General features: G+C 50.0%; 2 protein-coding genes across 3 annotated transcripts; one reads left to right on the plus strand and one right to left on the minus strand.

Moving 5' to 3' along the window:
* Window positions 1–559: 559 nt before the first annotated feature.
* Window positions 560–12125, plus strand: LOC128753407 (cAMP-specific 3',5'-cyclic phosphodiesterase 4C-like). The gene is made up of 16 exons (XM_053855092.1): window positions 560–687; window positions 3120–3254; window positions 4020–4147; window positions 4206–4388; window positions 4452–4491; window positions 4581–4651; window positions 5114–5276; window positions 5336–5429; window positions 5498–5655; window positions 5727–5825; window positions 7085–7249; window positions 7326–7425; window positions 7500–7654; window positions 7751–7873; window positions 9370–9552; window positions 9618–12125. The coding sequence occupies exons 1-16, from the start codon at window positions 646–648 to the stop codon at window positions 10440–10442; spliced, it is 2664 nt and encodes an 887-aa protein (XP_053711067.1). The 5' UTR covers window positions 560–645; the 3' UTR covers window positions 10443–12125.
* Window positions 11073–18201, minus strand: LOC128753408 (ADP-ribosylation factor-binding protein GGA3-like). 2 transcript variants are annotated; one of them, XM_053855094.1, is made up of 15 exons: window positions 18126–18201; window positions 17350–17434; window positions 16551–16626; window positions 15530–15628; window positions 14304–14424; window positions 14155–14246; window positions 14006–14086; window positions 13838–13948; window positions 13574–13760; window positions 12401–12594; window positions 12247–12344; window positions 11970–12088; window positions 11731–11894; window positions 11556–11666; window positions 11073–11296 (listed from the first exon to the last, which is right to left on the minus strand). In XM_053855094.1, exons 1-15 carry the CDS (start codon window positions 18166–18168, stop codon window positions 11186–11188), a joined length of 1692 nt encoding a protein of 563 aa, XP_053711069.1. In that variant the 5' UTR covers window positions 18169–18201; the 3' UTR covers window positions 11073–11185. The 2 variants fall into 2 exon arrangements, with proteins under 2 accessions (XP_053711069.1, XP_053711068.1); XM_053855093.1 differs by having other exon boundaries at window positions 14155–14424.
* Window positions 18202–19161: the final 960 nt, after the last annotated feature.

The raw sequence follows: 19161 nt of genomic DNA on the forward strand, positions 1-19161 counted from the left end.
TGTTGGTTGATGTGTGTGTGCGCGAGCCCCTGTGTGTCACCGCTGTCCTTGCTCTCCGTCTCTGTGGCTTCAGATCAGGCGGTGACCAGGACCTTGCTCTTGTTTTTCCACAGAGGAGGCGGCACGTTCACCCATGGATCCGGGACCGGGACTCCTCTTGGGATTTGACTGAGGCTCCATAAGACCCCTTCTGTTCTTGTGCAACTTTGAAACAATGCAAACATTCGCTCTCTTTGGACCAGACAAGTCGGGAAAGTCTCTCCTCCCAGAAGGAACCCAGATGGACCTCTCCTCCACTGCTCTGTTGCCAGCAGGACGCCATGCAGGAGGGCTCTGGTCAGCAGGAACTGTGGGCTCCCACTGAGATGGCTGGTGGCTCTCTGGCCTGAGACACAAGGACGACGCTGCAGCGCCCCCCTCAGGCTGACCCCCAATGCGTCGCTAGTGCCCCCCCCCTCCAACGATCGCAGCCAGAGTGAGGCGCTAAACGGACAGAGTCAGCTCCGATGGGTGCCGGCAGAGACCCGGTCTGACCCTGGTTTGACCTTGCAGTGACCTTTGACTCCTCCGGTCCTGGCTCTCCATCTGCTCTGCTGCCTGGGTTCCGGAACGCTCCGCCCTGGGGCCCAGAACGAGCCAATCGGGATGAAGAAGAGCCGCAGTGTGCTGTCGGTGACTGGAGAGGAGGTGAGAGCATGTGGACCTCGGTCTTCTGGTCTCAACGTCTGCTGCCATGTCTGAGTGAGAACGGAAACATACAAAAACCATGACCAGGAACCCGAATCCTCTTTCACTCAAACTAAACTTCTTCCCTAAATGGTTGTTCTGCTCAGTGTCACTAGCATTGTTTCATTGTTGGTTGTGTTTTCCACGCCGCTAAATTCCATTCCACTTCAGTAGCAAAGACTTGACCTTGACCTTGTTGCTACTTCCACATTTCCTCTCCTCATACGGCTCTTAAAGGTCACATGTCACAGTATGGCGAGTCTAACCATAGAAATCCTCTGGTCATTACTGACAAGGATAAAATGACAATAGATGAAGTAAAGAATACAGAAGAGGCAGGTGTCACTTTCATAGCTGATAGTGAATACACCAGAGGTCTGGATGACCTTTGACCTTAGCTGGTCAGGATCATCCGTACTGTCTTCACTGTGTAGTTTCTGTTGCTGAATCAGCCTCGGCTTTATTTTCCAGGTCAGTGGGGATCCCACCACAATAAAATAAAATAAAATAACAAGGAGAAGTAACAGCCGAGGGTTGAAAAAGCTGTTCCTGTGACAGGAGGTTCTACTGCCGGAGGGAAGAGGGACATGACCTGGAGACACGCAGGTCATGAAGAGGTGGTGATTTACCCTGTGAGTGAATCTGGCCTGGGAAACATGTCGCTTGTTGATGACATCATGGTTTACGGTCAGCATAGTAGAGGGGGACTAAGACTAGGTGGAACTGTAGGGTCGTTGGGTCCAGTGCTCCTGTCGCCATGGACGGAGAAGATAAGTCTTGTGTTTTACATCGAAGGTCTGGGTCCTTCCTTCTGATACAGACCCCATGATGAGATGCTGTGGAACTGCAATCTTCCACCAAGTATCTTGGCCTCTTGTTCACGAGTGAGGGAGGGAAGGATGGAGGATGTTGACGCTGTTGATGTGCTTTGTGTCATGGTGAAGAAGGTGGTCAAGATTTGGTGACCAAAAGCGGACCCTAAGTGGGAGGGTGTGAAGTCAGGCAGAAGGCCTGGAGGTGGAGCGAGAACATGCTAGAGAGACTCTCCGTCCTCCCCCAGAAGAGCTTGGAGAAGGTGTGACCTTGAGGTTGCCCTCAAATTGGAGTCATCTTGAGTTTAGAAGGAATGTGAGGTCTCCCTCAGTGCTCACAATCGCCCTCTAAAGGCTCGGCCTTGCAGTACACCCCAGTGAGAACTGCTGAGGTTCCTCAACATTCTGGTGAAGCATATAGAAGATGGAGGCTGAAGTCTAACGCAGTGTCAACACTTGGTGAGGCTTCTGGGTGAGTTTCCAAGTGACTCCCACTTGATAAATATTTGATGGCTTCGACGTCTTTGTCTGCTGGATAGAGCTATATTTGGTCTGGAGGGGACTCTCGCGATCCCTGGACTTTATTTCCATCACTGCAGTGGGATGGTTCTACCTTTGGAGGCGCAGTCTGCCGAGCGTTGTCCCTCCAATCCCTGGTCTCCTCTCTGAACCCAAACACCTTAAACACAAATACTGACTCAGATCCATCCACCTCCTGCTCATTTGTGGCTGGACTTGATGAGGACCAGGAACATCCTCCAGCTCCTCCGACTGAAGGCTGAGGTCTTCTTTATTTGGTTTGGGGAGTCCTCATGCATCCTCCCCTCACTGGTGAACAATAGTGCTCCTTCTCTTGGGTAGGAGCTGGACTCCATCCTGAACACAGACCTTGGTCTCAAACTCATCCCAGACAGTGAGAACCTGAGGTCACCAAACCGAAGACCCTCTCCACCCAGTCGTGGTGGCTTTTATTCCGTGGGGACACAGGTGGAGGACTCGTGGAGGGACGCCCCCCCCCCTCCAGCAGCCCTTATTTACATCCCTTCCACATCTGAAGCGACCCTCCTGTAACTCCGCCCACCAGCACTGAAGCTGAGCTCTCCACATGCAGCAGGGAAGCATGTGGAGAGCTTCCCTGCTGCATGTGACCCCGTTTTGCTGTGATTCTGAGGGTGTCTAAACTAAACTAAACGCCTGCTGTCCATGTGATTGCTCGCTGTGTGAGCGAGAAACCCTCCACATCTGGCGGGACGACGACGGCGAGCGCAGCGCGGAAGCAACACGGCATTGTTGCCTAGCAACAGCTGCCGTTCTCACTGTGTTTTGTTGCTACTGTGCTGCAGTGCAGATCAGCCTGTTGGAGACGTCTGTGGAGGTCCAGTCTCACACACACACATACGCACGAACACACTGGAGCTACAACACATTCTGAACACTTAACAACCTCTCTCAAAAACCTCTCCTGAATGGCACAGGATTCCTTCAGAACGTTGACCATCACTTCCTCCAACAACAGAACGCCAGTGCCTCTGCTGGTGTTGCAGTCCCCATGGTAACGCCACTCTCCATCCCCCTCCCCAGGACAACGTCACTGATGTGACGGCGGCAGCAGAGAAGGCCGAATCGCCGCGCTACAGCCGCTCCTACACGTCCGGAGCCACGCTGGGGTCGGAGCTGCGGCGAGGAAGGAGCCGGAGACTCTCGTCCAGCCTCCAGGTGCGTGACCAGCCCATTATCAGGGACTCACAGCGCAAATAGCACAATGTTATTGTTGCTATTATTTTTGAAATGAACAAAAACATTCAAGCTTCTACACCCTTTTTTATTTATAGCGTATAAATGTATAAATGTTGCTTATCTAATTGTGTAACTGATTAAAAAAATGCGGCAGAAGTCTAACATAATAAATACTGTAAGCAGATTTATTGAATTTAACACTGACTTTGTGATTTAAATGTACTTTGTTTTTTCAAAATACGTGAAGAATTAAATATATAATTGAGCTTTATTAATCATTTAATATTTTTATTTTATTTTAGATATATGTGAACTTTTTGTAATACAGTGATGCTTTTATCCTGTTACAAAATAGTGTTTGCTATTCAGGTAGTACATTACATAATGATTACACTGTCTAATATTTGACTTTATTACAAACGTATTAGTTCAATTGTGGGTGTATTCTGTATATTTTGACCTAGGTGCTCGCATGTATGGTCATAACTTTACATTCCAATATAAGCTACACACTATTTCATATTTGAAGTAGAATTTACATTAATTCATTTGATATTAAGTATAGATATTTGTTAATTATTTGTCATTATCATTTTTTGGTTTGTTTGTTAATAAATATTTTGTGTATTTGAAGATGAGTTTGGTGTCCTTTTAAAGCCTTTTGTGCCAGTGAGATTCACACTACACTGGTGTTAAGGCTCATTTCTCTGTGAACTGGTTGACGAGTGAAGCTCGACTCCTCAGGTCCCCTGCTGGCTCCGACCTCGGGACCGGACTCGCTCCCCGGAGGTCCTGAGTAACGTGTCGCGTCCCACCACCCTTCCTCTCCGCATCCCCCCGCGCATCTCCATCACGCACGCTGACGCCGACAGGTCCGAGCCAGCAAATCTGCCGACGTCTCCGCCCGTCTAACGTCCTCCTGTCTTCCAGCTATGAGGCAGAGAACGGGGTCTCACCCGGGCTCACCCCGCTGGGCTCCCAGAGTCCCGGTCTCACCCTGCACACCTCCTTCCCTCAGGGCCAGAGGAGGGAGTCCTTCCTCTACCGCTCCGACTCGGACTATGACATGTCACCCAAAACCGTATCGCGGAACTCGTCGCTCGCCAGTGAAGGGTGAGACCTGTCCATGACGTCACTCTGTCAGAGCCCAACATGAACTGTCTCTGTCCCCCTCAGACACCAGCAAGAAGACTTCATCGTCACTCCTTTTGCTCAAGTAAGCGCTGAGGGAGAGTTGGAGACTTGACGTGACACTGAGTTGAAAATCTGACCCAGAAATATCTGACGGACGTGCTGTCCTTCCAGGTTCTGGCCAGTCTGCGATCAGTGCGGAGCAACTTCACCATCCTGGCCAACCTGTCCACCAGCAGGGTCAAGTAAGTTCCCCTCTGGTTCCTCTCCTGGAAGCTCAGAGTCTCTGGGGAAGCCTTTCCTGGGTCAGAGAGAGGCCTGCGGGCCCGAGCCGGGACTCAAGCCTGAGGTGCCGGCTCCTGGTTGCCGTGGCAACGCCCCTCTCGCCTGACTTGATGGGACAGTAATTCCCTCCTGAAATATTCATGCGAGTCACCAGCGCTTCACAATCTCACATACTTACAGGCCAGAGTCCGGAGCCGGAGGGGTGACCTCACACACACTCAGCAACTCAACTTTGTGGGTCACCTTGCCCTGTTTATGATATGTTGATGTAGACAGCTCCTTCGTGACCTTTGACCTCTGAAGTTGAGCGTCACAAAACCAGTGCTGTGGACCTCCCAACAGGAGGGAGGGCTCCTCTCAAACCTGAGTCGTGAAACTGAAGTGGGTGAAAAAGTTGCTAAGTGTCCTTGATCTGGACCCAGGAGGTCTCCACTAGGGGGCGTGTGTGTCAGTCCGAGGGCCACCCTCTCGGACCAACAGTACCAGCAGCTGGCCCTGGACACGCTGGAGGAACTGGACTGGTGTTTGGACCAGCTGGAGACCATCCAGACGCATCGCTCCGTCAGCGAGATGGCCACCAACAAGGTGGGCGACGCTTTGCTTCTCAGAGTTCCCAGCGTGATGCGCCTGTGCCTCCCCTCCAGTTCAAGAGGATGCTGAACAGGGAGCTGTCTCACCTGTCGGAGATGAGCCGCTCGGGGAACCAGGTGTCCGAGTACATCTCCAGCACCTTCCTGGGTGAGTCCCGACCTCCGTCTCTGCCCGTCTTCCCGACGTCTTCCTGACGGCCGTCCATCAACCTGCAGAGAAGCAGAACGAAGTGGAGATCCCGTCCCCGACTCTCAAAGACAAACCCATGAGTCACATCAGCGGCGTGCGGAAACTGTCTCACAGCTCCAGCCTCTCCAGCGCCTCCATGCCTCGCTTCGGAGTCAACACGGACCATGAGGACGAGCTGGCCAAGGTCCCGCTGGGCTTCTCAGGGCTCGGTTCCGACCCGGGTTTGTCGCTCTGACCTTTGTGTTGCTGCCGCAGGAGTTGGAGGATCTGGACAAGTGGAGTTTCAACACCTTCAGAGTAGCAGAATTCAGCAACAACCGACCTCTCAGCTGCGTCATGTACGCCATCTTTCAGGTGCGTGTCTCCACATCCTCCTGTGTGTCTGAGCTTCCGTCTCATTGGTCTTGCCTGACCTTTGACCTTTTGTCTGTCAGCCTGTCCTCCTCTGGTTTGTGTGGCCGGCACGTGTGGGTCAGCCAGTCTGCATGCGTGTCTCACTGCAGGTCTGCCTGCTCACCTGTCTGTCTCACTCTGTCTCTAGGGTCTGTGCGACTGCCTGTGTCTCCATGTGAGTCTGTCCGTGTCTCTTCTCTTGTGTGGGTGTCTGAGTCTCTTCGCTGCCGTCACACGTTTGAACACCACTGTTTGTGGGTCTGTCTGTCCCTGCCTGTCTGTGCTTCTATCTCCTCCTGTATTTGAGTGTTTTTCATGGATCTATTTTTGAGTCTGGCAACCCTGCGCTGTCCTCCGCACAGGTCTCCTCAACTCAAATCCACACTCTCATACCAACTTGTAGCCATTTATGTCAGGTTTTCACAATGGTATGTCACTCAAAGATTGAGAAAATCAGGATCATGCATTTTTGCTTTATTTTCTTATCATCGGACCATTACAAATGTCATTTTTTGATCGCTTTGGAATCTTTGGTGACTTTTCTAGGGTTTTAAAAGGTGTCATTTTTGCCATTTCCAAAGGACCATGCAGTCGCAAACCCTTGTTTTTTTTTTAAAGAGTCTCCCCAGTAGATCTGATATCTATTCTTATCATTCTTGCACAAATACATCAGAAATTCCTTTAATAATAATTCTACAGGTGACCAGCTGACCAAAGAGGTCTGGGGTTTTGGTCTGAGCAGGCTTCTGAGCAAGTGGCCTCAGACTTTGAAAAAGGATTTTGGATTGCTAGAAACTACAAAAGGGACCATGAGCACCCAGAATACAGGTCAAAAACCAAGACTGCAATGGAAGAATATGTGGCTAGTCACCTGTGGAATTATTATTGAGACAATTTCTGATTTATTTGTGCAAGAATGATAAGAATAGCCATCAGGCCTACTGCGGAGAAAAGGGTTTGCCAACCTCATGGTCCTTTGGAAATGGCAAGAATGAATTCGACACCCTTTAAAACCCTAAAAAAGTTGATCAAAACATTTGATTTGATAATAAGAAAATAGAGCAAAAATAGATGATCTGGATTTTCTCAAACAGAGCAGTTTAAATCTGAGTGACACACCATTGTGAAAAGCTCACATATACGGCTACAAGTTGGTGCAGGTGTGGTTTGGTGAGACCTGTGTCCGTCAAGTCTCTGATCTCAGACTCCTCCCCCATCAGGAGCGAGAGCTGCTGAAGACATTCCGCATCCCGGTCGATACCTTCGTCACGTACGTCATGACCCTGGAGGACCATTACCACGGGAACGTGGCCTATCACAACAGTCTTCACGCCGCCGACGTCACCCAGTCCACACACGTGCTCCTCTCCACGCCCGCTCTCGACGTAAACCTCACTTCCTCGTGTGGCGTGACCGGCGGTGAGACGGGCGTCCCTAACCCCGCCGTGTCTCTGCTGGCAGGCCGTCTTCACCGACCTGGAGATCCTCGCCGCTCTCTTCGCCGCCGCCATCCATGACGTGGACCACCCCGGCGTCTCCAATCAGTTCCTCATCAACACCAGTGAGCGTCCGCTCCGATTCTATTCTCCCTCATGTCTGGGCGAAGGCTGAGCAGGTGTCCCTCTCTGTGGTCAGACTCGGAGCTGGCGCTGATGTACAACGACGAGTCGGTGCTGGAGAACCACCACCTGGCTGTGGGCTTCAAGCTCCTGCACCAGGACAACTGCGACATCTTCCAGAACCTCACCAAGAGGCAGAGGCAGAGCCTGCGCAAGCTGGTCATCGACATGGTCAGTCCCCAGATGGAGAAAAGAAAAGCAGCTCCACTCTCACACGGGACTCCAGTTTGGAAGCTGACGTGTGTGTGTGTGTGTGTGTGTGTTCAGGTGTTGGCCACGGACATGTCCAAACACATGACGCTGCTGGCAGACCTGAAGACGATGGTGGAGACCAAGAAGGTGACCAGTTCTGGAGTCCTCCTGCTGGACAACTACACTGAGAGAATACAGGTGAGCACAGCCTCCACTTCCCTGTTCCTGGGCCGGTGGTGCCCACGTTCTAGCCTTCCATGATGCCGGAGCTTCTCAGGTTCACCACCGACTCCTGATCAAGGACTTGGGTTCGGGGTACGCAAAGGTACTTCAGGGAGCTAAGATGGACTAAGGTTTAGATTTTGAAAGGAGTTCAGTTACCTCAGATGCAATGTTCCCTCTAAGATGCGCGCGTGCGCTATTGCGCACAGCTGACACGATCTCAGCGCACAAAAATATCTACGCTGCGCAACTGAAATTCATCCTGAATTGAATAGAAATGACTGCAATTCCCGGACCACATGGCTTCTTGCCGTCCAGACATAAAGCCTTGTGACATTAGACCAATAAAGACAAGCGATCACAGCGCTGTTCGCCCGCGTGTGTCCTTATAACTGGCAGATTCCACCAGTGCAGCGGTGCTTCAGATCACATCCGCAGAGTGACACCGCTACATACACGCAATGGGACGAACAGCAACTACAAGAGCTGCTGTTTGAAGTGAACTATTGGAGCTGGCTGATGTTTAAGAGCTGATTCCTGAAGTCGAGCGAGGATGGTTGCAGCGCTGGTTTCAGACGACAATACACAGCGAGTACACGCTAGTCAGGTGAGGAAATGGACTGTGGAGTCAAAGAAAGAAACCTGTTCCTTCTTCATTGGAGCCTGATCCACACAGCCTCACTGCTCCACGAGGAGCGGTCACAGAATACGGTGGCCTCAAGTGGACAAAATTCACTCTCACAACAGCCGGATTCACCAGCCTTATCAATCCGTTTGAGAAAGGATGAATATTTGTAAAAGTTGTAAAAGAAGTTCTTTGATATCCAGCGCTCTTGATGGTGTCATGTCACTTCAATGACTGGAGTTAGTTTATTTATTGTATTGGTGGATTCTTACATATTTGTACAACTGAATTATAATGTAAATATATAGATAGATATTATGATGTAAATATATATATTTACATCATAATTCAGTTGTACAAATATGTAAAGAATCTATACAATTCAAAGACAATCAAAGCTTTTTTTTTTTAATTAAATTTCCCACGTTCCATTCCTTAATGTGAATTATGCAAATTGTAAATAGTTTGTAAAAGTATTTTATGAAGACAGATCACTCACAGTGGTCCAGGTGACTGCTCAGAGAGTTTGTGTGTTTGCTCCGACACATGAACATTGCTCAGATGTAATGGACAAACCGGCACAACAGCTAGAGGAGCCCATCACTTCTGATGGAAGCTCCACTGCCTGAGACTTGAGGCAGTGCTTCCCAAAGTGGAGGGGTGAGGGCTCACATCTCCCCACCGTGCTGTGTGAGGGAAAGAAGCGGCACTTCTGAAACCAAGAGCCACGCGTCCCGGCGCTTCAGGGAGGCCATCACCAAACTCACCCTGGAGACGGAGCAGAGGATGTGGAGGAGGTGAAGCGTTGCTCATGTTAACTGTCGGGTCTCAAACGTCTTCCCTGCAGGTGCTGCGGAACATGGTACATTGCGCCGACCTCAGCAACCCCACCAAACCCCTGCCCCTCTACCGCCAGTGGACCGAGCGCATCATGGAGGAATTCTTCCGCCAGGGGGACAAGGAGCGGGAGCGAGGGATGGAGATCAGCGCCATGTGCGACAAACACACGGCGTCCGTGGAGAAGAGTCAGGTGAGGAGGCCCAGTCTGGCAGGGGTGGCCTCAGATCACGCTCACCACGGCGCCTCTTCCCTCAGGTGGGCTTCATCGACTACATCGTCCACCCGCTGTGGGAGACCTGGGCTGACCTGGTGCACCCGGACGCTCAGGAGCTGCTGGACACGCTGGAGGAGAACCGGGAGTGGTACCTGAACACCATGCCTCAGTCGCCCTCGCCGCCCCCCGACAGACACCTGCAGCACGACCGCTTCCAGTTCGAGCTGAGCCTGGAGGACCTGGAGCACATCAACCACAACCACGTCCACCTGAGGAGCAGCAGGAGAGCCGGAGGAGAGTCCAGTGAGAGAGCCACGGGGGAGAAGGAGGACGAGGAGAATCACAACAGCGAGCGTAACGGGCTCTGTGGGCAGGAGAAAGGAGGTGAAGGAGGAGAGGAGGCTGAAGAAGAGGAGGAGGAGGTGCTGACTGGTGAGGAAAATAAAGAAGAGGAAGAAGAAGTGGAGGCTGGAGAAGAACAGGTGGAGAACGCAACTGAGGAGGAGGAGGTGGCAGAAGGCGGTGATCATGAAAATAAACACGAGGAAGTAGAAGATGCGGAGGAGGAGGCAACTGTGGAAGAGGAAGATCAGGTAGGTGAGGAAGCAAGGAGCGAGGAGGCGGAGACGGCCGAGGATGAAAAGGAGCAAGAGGAGACTAAACCTGAGGATGATCAGGTAGAGGATGAAAACCAAAGTGAAGAAGATAAAGAGGTCACGCTGGGAGAAGATGGGACCGAGGAGGATGCACAGGAAGAAGGTGAGAAGGGAGAAAATGAAGAGGTGGATGGAGAAGAGAAAGAGGAGGTGGAAGGAGGAGAAGAGGAAAAAGAGCAGGATCACCAGGAAGAAGAGGAAGAAAGTTAGTAGGTTGTAAAAACGGAATTTTACAGAGCGCTTCCTGTCAGCTGACAAAGACGGGTGTCTGTCTCTCCAAATAAATCACATGACCCTCCCGGTCAGTAGCGGTGTAAATGCAAAAAATAAGCCGAACTCTCCGAGCGTCAAGAGTAGGATGCGACTCTCCATCCTCACCATCATCTGTCACTGCCGTGGTGCGTTCAGGCTGCGCGGGGGGAAACCAGTCCATGCAACTTTTGTATCTTCTCAACGTCTGAAAAACGAGATACTCTCAAGCAAATAAGTTCGTGCCTGTTCTCCAGGTGTCCCTCGTCTCCGTTACGTTGTCTTGGACCGACCGTTCGTTCCCAGCCGGGTGAGAGGCCGTAGCCGAGCCGCTCCGCCTCCATGAGGCCAGAGACACGAGGGGCTGAGGGTGCCACAGGGTCCGCTGGTCAGTGTTCCTTTTGGTTTTGTAAGAAACGTTTTGGCACTTTATCATCGCTGTTACATATGTGTAAATAATAAACATGTATTTTAATCTGCTGATGTCAAAATAAATATCATCGAACTCAGCGTTGCTACCATGCCTGTCGCTGCGATTTGACGGGAAGTGGAGGGAGAAAAAGATGACACATGACTGACCTCTCTCCTCTCTGAAGGGTTTTATTTTCCACAGTGTCATGGAACCACAGCAGAATTACACCGACAACAACACATCACTTATAAATAACAGTCAACAAAACAGCTTGTGAAACATGGCGACGGCCTCATAGTCCGATCCAGATGCTCCAGTCCGGGAAGTTGTGGACGTCTCCGGTCCGGTTCAGCTTGCGGCGCCCGTGTGTCATCAACACCTTGTAGCGGAGACGCACTTTACACTGCAACCAGACCAGAGTCGGTGAAGGTGACAGGCTGAAACATTATGACCGTTTACACTGAAGTGGTCAACTCAAGAAGGGAGGTTAGAAGGTGACCTGTGAGTCTTCACCACCTGTAGAAGTTTGAACTGTTGCTCCCTTGTGACCTTCACCTCCTCTCACCCTCCTCCCTCCCATGTCATCTTCCCTCTCTAACAATACTTTGACCCCTCAGATCTTCTGATGTGGTGAAAGAGCACCGAACAGGAGGGAGACTGACCCCGTGTGGATTCTCCAGCAGCAGGATCTGAGAGACGGCAGCCGGGGGCAGCAGAGGGTTGTAAGCAGGGAGGTTGGTGGCTGATGCAGGCTGAAGCTTCACTGCCATCTTCTGCCAGGAAGAAACACAGCACACTCTAGTGGCTGCTCTACTAGGCGGATCTGCTGGATGGTACCTTTGGGACAGCAGCCATGAAGCTGAAGTCCTCCACGTGCAGAGCAGAGCTGTTGACGGTGCAGATGACAGCCACGGCCACGTTGGGGTGGTCGGTGGAACGGGCGAAGTGGAGCGAGGTGTGGACCCCGTCCTGGTCAAAGAGCCTGATGGGCTCCAGCTGGCCTGCCAGGAGCAAGAGTGAAGCTGATGATGGAGGACGGTGAAGGTGTTGGAACGAGCGGAGGAAGGAGAGCTCACTGGATCTGATGGTTCCTATCGTGACGAAGACGTCGGCGAGCGACGCCGCAGGCGGTCGAGGGACACGCGTGTGATCCGGCGACGCTGTTGTCGGCTCAGACCAGGAGGGGTTTGGGAACCTGAGGAGGACATTTGATAGGAACATCAGATACACGAGAGAGGAATTCCTGAGCTTCCTCTGAGTTCAACATCTCAACAGCTCCACTTTCAGGCTGAACCCAACACTCGACTCTAACAGACGGTGTCCACCAGTGATCCGTGGCAGCTGCCTTCTTACTTGGGGCTTGTTGCTAGTCCTCCACAGCCTCGGCTCCTCAGCAGCGGCCCTCTCTCCTCACACTCTCGTATGCTCCACAGCTCCACGGCGTCGTTGAGCTGTCAGAAGCGGACGTCAGAAGTCCATTTTCAATCAAACTCCTTCAGAGCCTCACCTGTATCAGGTCGTCTGAGTAGGACCTCGGCTTCTCCGGAGTGAGGGTTTGACTCGAGTCTTCGCCTGAGTCTCCTTGGTTCGTCCCGGAGAGCAGAGCGCCGCCATCAGGCGAAAGTGGAGATTCAGCATCCACCTCCAGCGCTGAGAGGTCGATGAGACGGTAGGTCTTGATCTCCCGGGAACTTGTCGGCCCTGCAGACGGACCCATCATACACTCAGCTGAAGCTCCAACATGACTAACAGGCGAGACTGAGAATACCAGCTGCACACCAGAGGGTCTCTTCATTTCTAGTTGGCAACATCAAATGCCTGAGCTAACGTTCATAAGCTCACACAGCACAGCTCCATGCTCACTTCCATGCTGTTTTCCAGGTTGGCCTCACTACGCTCCACGTCCATGGCTCCGCCCACCACTGGCTCTGCACCATGCTACAGTGGCAGCTCGCCTCTCCTCCATCACCATCCTACCATGGAGCTGTTTTTGCTGAGGTAAGCGAGTGTTTTCGGCTGTTGGAGTGAACCTGAAGAGGAAGGGTCTGGGTCTGTCTCCAGCACCTGGTTCTCATGAACAGAACCTCTAGCTTCTGTTGCCTCATTAAACCCACACAGTCATAACTTGAATGGCTTTGGTATGTGACTGAAACTAATGATGGAGCCATACATACATTTAAACAACAAAATATTGTTTCTTTTGCATCAGTTTGACAATATTCAAGTTTGTATATCACCTTATTTAAACTGAAGCTCTTTTAATGTCTTGAAAATATTTGTATCAGAATGTCAAGTCCATTCAGAGCAGTGGAAACCCTGGTCATTGTGTAGTGAAAAACCTCCCTGAACCAAAGCAAACAGAAGCTTTTGTTTGCTTTTGTTCAGGGAGGATTCCTCCATGTTTGCTGTTGTTGTCCTCATCCTAGCTGCCACGTGTCTGGTGCATCAGTGGGATCAGTGGAGCAGGAACTCCTGCACTGACAAAGGTTCCCTGTTGTCTGGAGAGAAAACTGTTCCATTAAATTAAATTATTCTTTTTGTTGTAATTAATTTATCGTAATAACGTTGTCCCACCACTAATTAAAAATATATTTTTTTGCGGGGTCCAAACCGAAGGTCAGACGTCTTGGGTTGCATTTTGCGTGTTCCACCGTTGAAAGCGAACAAAAGGACCCGTCACCTTTCTCAGTCACACCTTCCCTCCTGGTCTCTCCTCTCCGAGCCATTCGCTCCTCGCAGCAGCACAACACCAGCGTCAGCTCCTCGCTGGCGGCCTGGATCTCCGCCAGCCCTTCCTCGTCGCCCGCCGCCTCGCCCGCCAAGCTTCGGAGATCAGGAAGCAGCCGCTTGCAGGCCTCGTACAAGTCCTGGGGCGGGAAGATGGCAGTGTTTACAGGTGCCGACCTGAAGAGGGCGCTGTAGCGGGCTCAGATCTGGAGGAGACCTTCATGTCGGCGCTGGGCTCCGGGTTCTCTGCGCACTTCTCTCGCAGCCGCCCCGTGCTGCTCTTCACCTGCATCAGCGTCAGCCGTCGCATTTCTTTTTTCTCCCGATCCTGCAGCAGAGAGAGGTTCAACTCTGAATCCAAAACGGCCGCCCTCGGTTGCCTCACCTCCTGCACCGTGCTCCTGATGAGTTTGTTGGCCGCCTCCCAGTCCTCGGGACGCCCGCTCTTTATCAGCCTGTCCAAGAGCTGGGGACAAATTCACAGCCACTAGAGGTCAGCACTGTTCCCTGGTACGGCTCCTCACCTCCACTCACCTGGGTTTTACCCTCGCGGTCAAAAATACAGCTCCTCGCTGAGGGAGTGGTGGGAGCAGCGTCCGGCAGAACCGGGTCTTTCTCTATGATCCCTGACACAAAGGAGCGTGAGCTCAAGAGAGTTGAGGCGCTGGAGGCGTCTGACTGACCTTGTGCCTTCAGCCTGATGTAGGTGAGCTCAACCCCCAAATCCTCTTTGAGCGACAGCCTCCAGCGGTAAAGAAGCTCGATCACTTTGTCTTTAACCTTTTGGGGAACCGCAGGGACGTCCTGCTCAAGAGAGAGAAGAAGGTTGGGAAACTGTGGTGGCACTTCCTCTGATGATGAAGGGGTCAAAGGTGGCGCCAGAGGACGGGTGTTTGAGGGCGGTTTCACACTGAGGGTTCTGTCTCGGGTGGGTCTGAGTCCGATGCGCCCCCTGCTGTGCAGCCTCATGTCCTTTTTTTTCTTCTCAGCTGACAGCGCTCTGCACTAAATAGCAAGTTTGTGATCCACGATGAAGCAGATCTGAAGGAAGTTGTCATCAGCCGCGCGACAACCTGTTTACCACCACCGGCTTGACCTCCTTATTTCTCTGTCTCTTCTTAACATTGCGTGTCATCCTTGCCTCAGAACTGAACAGATGTCGGAGCTCTGCCACACATGAGAGAGTCTTGTCATGTTTGTTTTACAAGGAACTAGTGGAAACAAGCTGCGTAATACGGAGCGTCTTGACTGGTCCACGCTGCTCTCACAGCACGTTGATCACAGCGAGAGAGACGACTGAGGATAGAGAAGGTTTCAGTCAGTGAAGTCCAGATCCAGACGATCAATAGTCTGGTGATCTTCAGTAACTTGGAAAAATCTTCTTCCTCGCTGTTGTCCTCATGCAGACAGCTGCGAGACCACAGCAGTGAAAACAGTGACTGTAGAGCGCCGCATTATTCATTTAAGCAAATCTGTCTGTCGATAAAATCAGGTGTTTATCAGCCTAATAAAGGAGAAAACACCTGAGTTATCAAACACCCGCACACATCGCGAGTCCCAGACCGCTGCGCTCCTGCTCCCCAGCACCAGTTTCCTGCAGCTGAAGCTGCACACCTCAGTGTTTTGGGAGTTTGAGAACGCGCTGTTCACGTAGTTTCCGGCATGTAGCGCAGAGTCGCCTGAGGCAAGAAGTTCATCCCCCGCTGAGAGTTTCCCAAGACAAAGTGCAGGTCTCCAGCCGGGGTCAAGTTTGCGGCCAAAGCCCGACTCGCTTGTGTTGACTTCTCGGACTTCTGAGCCGAACGTGCTTTGTCTCCAGACAGAGTTTGCAGTGTGAAACCGCCCTAAATCCCTCGGAGCTCACCACCAGGCCCAGCAGCCACCAGGGGAGGCGGCATCGAGCCGTTACCTGGGTCTCGATGATCTTGACAAGTTGGTTGAAAAATGGGAAACTGGTGGCCTCGGACTGGAACCTGGTGCCGCAGTTGTCCATGCAGGCTTGGAGGACCTGGGGAGAAACGCACTGCTGGATCAGCTGATCACCCCCCCCCCACCAAGGCGTCGCCCCATCACATGAGGCGCAGCACATGAAGAGGCGACACAAATCGGGAGTTGAGCTGCGGTCAGAGGCTCATTCTGATGCAAATGAAAGGCCCTCATGTCTGCGTGGCCATGTGAGCGCAGTTAGCCACGCACATTCCTCGCTGCCGAGCGTGAAACCAGCGCAGAAGCATAGAAGCTGAAAACAGAGATGTACGTGAGCACGTCACCTACAGGAACAGCTGCATCCCACAGCCACGGAGAGTTAGAGAAGTGAAACCAACAGAGATGCCACTTTTGTCACAGGAGAACCGACTGTGACGCTGGGCCTTTGCAACAGGCTCACGACTGCAGACGCCCTGTTTGATGCTGCTGTTTAAACCACAGTAGGCTCAGAACAGACCTTTGATTATTAGTTTTTCAGTCAGCCATCTTCACAATCTTTTCATAACTTTTCATAACTTCATTTAATACCCGTTTTCTATTTTGTTTTTTGCTTAATCCCATTTTCACTGAATCTGTATTGATGTGAAACTGAACTTTTATTTTTCTAATGAAATATCTATATATATATATAATTCCCTATATCTATATTTTTTTTTTCTTTTCCATGAAAAGAATTGCAAAAATAAACGTTAATAAAAGTAAGTCATTTTTATGGATTCTCTTCATTACATTGAAATTGTCAGTTAAATTATAATAATATTTTTTTTAAAAGAAAAGATGATATTGAAACTATTTAGAGACGACAATGAGGTCATACCAAACACAAGGGGGTTTAAAAAAAACTGCTGACAATATTTTTCTTGAGTTTCAGTCCCTCACCAGGACGCTCTTGTTGTGGCCACTGTTTCTGAACTCTTGAGTTCAAATAACAAAGTCAAACTCACGTTCAGCGCCTGAAGAGCCTCGCGTTGGTTGGCGGACTTGATCTTTTCCGCAAGGAGACGTAGCGCCACCTGTGGACTGAGAGTGAACTTCGCTTACACCCGACATCTTTTAGTGAGTCTGCGGTTCCCTCATGATTCTGAGGCCACGGCAGCCTGACCTGGTGCTTTTTTTTTCACGCTGGAAACAAGATGCTAATGTCTGCATGCAAAAAAAACACGTCACTCCATCATCCATTTTGAAGACTGAGCAGGCCGGATTCGGCCCCTGGACCTCGAGTTCGACACACCTCATGGATGCATCCCATGACACTGAAACACTGCAGTCACGCACCATTGGTTGCGGCCACACTTGTGACCTCAGAAGCGGGTTCCACCTCAGAGGAGTCGGAAATCGCAGCTCCTCCCACCGTGAAACACTGGTGCCGCCGAGACCAACGTTGTTCTCGTACAGCAATAGTTACATCTACAACTGCTACTGTGGTGACCTCACAGAGACATTGGAAAGTTGGAATCAGAGTTGCTGAATTTAAATTCTACCCTTCGCCAACTCGTGAGTGAAACATGTCGTAGCAGATGAAATCCATGACGTCACAAAGTGACTAGGAGAGCTGGAGGAAAAACCACTCAGCTGCTCCCAAACTTCAGGACACCTTCCATTACTGGATGTGTAACTCTGATTTGGTCAGAGCGGGTGTCCACTTCCACCCATCCTAGGTCCACATTCTTCGCGCTTGTGTTGCGCTCAGACCTGACTTGACAGTGACCCTCAGAGGGAACCAGAGAGCAGGCAGTAACTCACCCGTCTGTCATCCAGTTGACCGCCTGATAGAAGCCCTGCACGCAGCCCCATCTGTCGGCCGGGTTGTTTGGGTCAGTGGCCAAGCCTGGAAGTACCGCAGCAAGCTTGGGTCAAACACAACCGGAGCCATTTACTGTCAAGTAACTCATATGCAATAAGAAGAACAATGCATTTAAATTGGATTATAAATAGATGGATAAACACTGTACAACCAGCTGCTGCATGGTACGTCTTTTAGTCAGATTTCAACGACTAAATACAAAACCTTAACTTTCATTAAAGTTCACTTATTCATTCAGTTTTGAAGTTAGAACTTCTCGAGGGCCCAGTCGTATGACTCAGCGGCTCCGATTTGGTCCCCAAACCTCGAGTTTGACACCAGATACAAGCAGAGGATAATGAGGGAAGTAACTGCGTTCAAAATGTGCACCAACCACGGAGGACGTTCAACAGCAACAAGTCAAAAACTACATCAAAAGTATTCGCTTTTTATCTGTAATTTAAACTACAATAACGCCGGTTTTGTTGTTGTGACAATCCAGCCAAGAAGAATCCACTTGATTTCAAAATAAAAGCGAACTTCCGCTTCGAATTGGTTTGAGAAATGACCCGATTCTGTGCAACAAAAAAGGGAAATCAAACAAAAACACACGTTGCTAAAACCACTGCGCTATTTTAAAATGTCGAAAACCAACTTCGGATTTTCTCTTGAGGTATTTTTTTACAAGAAAATCACCGAGCTCCTGCAAACAAACCGCACGTCACGCCAAACTTACTGAGCCAAGAATCCAGATGCTTGTGATCGTCTGTGCGTGCCATCGCTGCTCCGCTCCACTCGGTCAGTGTTTTTATCCACCGACTGCGGAACTGTCCCGCCCTCCGCCTCACGCCCCTTCACCCGTGTCTCCCCCCCCTCACCCGCCAACTGAAGACGCGCGTCTTCTGAGATGAAACATTTAGTTTCATTCTTACCACTTCGACATGCTTTTTTTGAGTGAAATGTTTGGCTGAAATGATCAATTTCATAGTAGTGTACCACCTCAATTCGCAACAGAAACGTTCATTTTGTGATTCATTCGTGAATATATGACGTACATTTATGTATATCATGAAAAATATTAATATTTGAAGAAACCACTACTTGTCGCTGGCACGCAAAAATCAATTTATTTAGGATATTGGAAATAACATTAAAAGTACAAGTTATTATCCAAAACATTGCTTAAAAATGTAAAGAAAAAAGAAAGAAAACGATGTACCTATTGATGAGATTTTTTTTTTATTATGCATTACTTAAAAATCATGCCACATTTAAGCACTAAATCTAATATCATAGTCATGTATATTATATTTCAATATCTTCTTGTTCATTTTTATACAATCATTTGTTGTTATATCTAGTTTTTATTTATTTTAATTCCCCACGTACATCTCATTTTTTAAAAATAGATTTTAGTGCGATTTCAGTTATGTTTCGTATGTAACAAAAAACAAAAAAAAAAAAAAACAACAGTCAGTTATTCTAACTTTTGTCAGCATTAATAGTTTTACAACATCTGATGTGTTGCTAGTTGGATGCCTTGCAAGTGAAGCTGCATTCAAATCCACGTGAGGAAAAGATTGCTCGTCTCTCGCTTCTTAAAGGCAAGTCATCGTGTTGCATTTGAAAGTCAATGATCTGGCGAATGCTTGAAAAAGACTGGACGAAGAAATGTTCATTTTATTTATGGCATTATATTTGATATTCTAAATATTTGAGAACAGAAGGCAAATGTGTTGTTAAAAGCAGGAACGGTGCCTGGAACCCAGCTT

Source organism: Synchiropus splendidus, chromosome 2, assembly GCF_027744825.2.
Source record: "Synchiropus splendidus isolate RoL2022-P1 chromosome 2, RoL_Sspl_1.0, whole genome shotgun sequence".
Classification (NCBI taxonomy): domain Eukaryota; kingdom Metazoa; phylum Chordata; class Actinopteri; order Syngnathiformes; family Callionymidae; genus Synchiropus; species Synchiropus splendidus.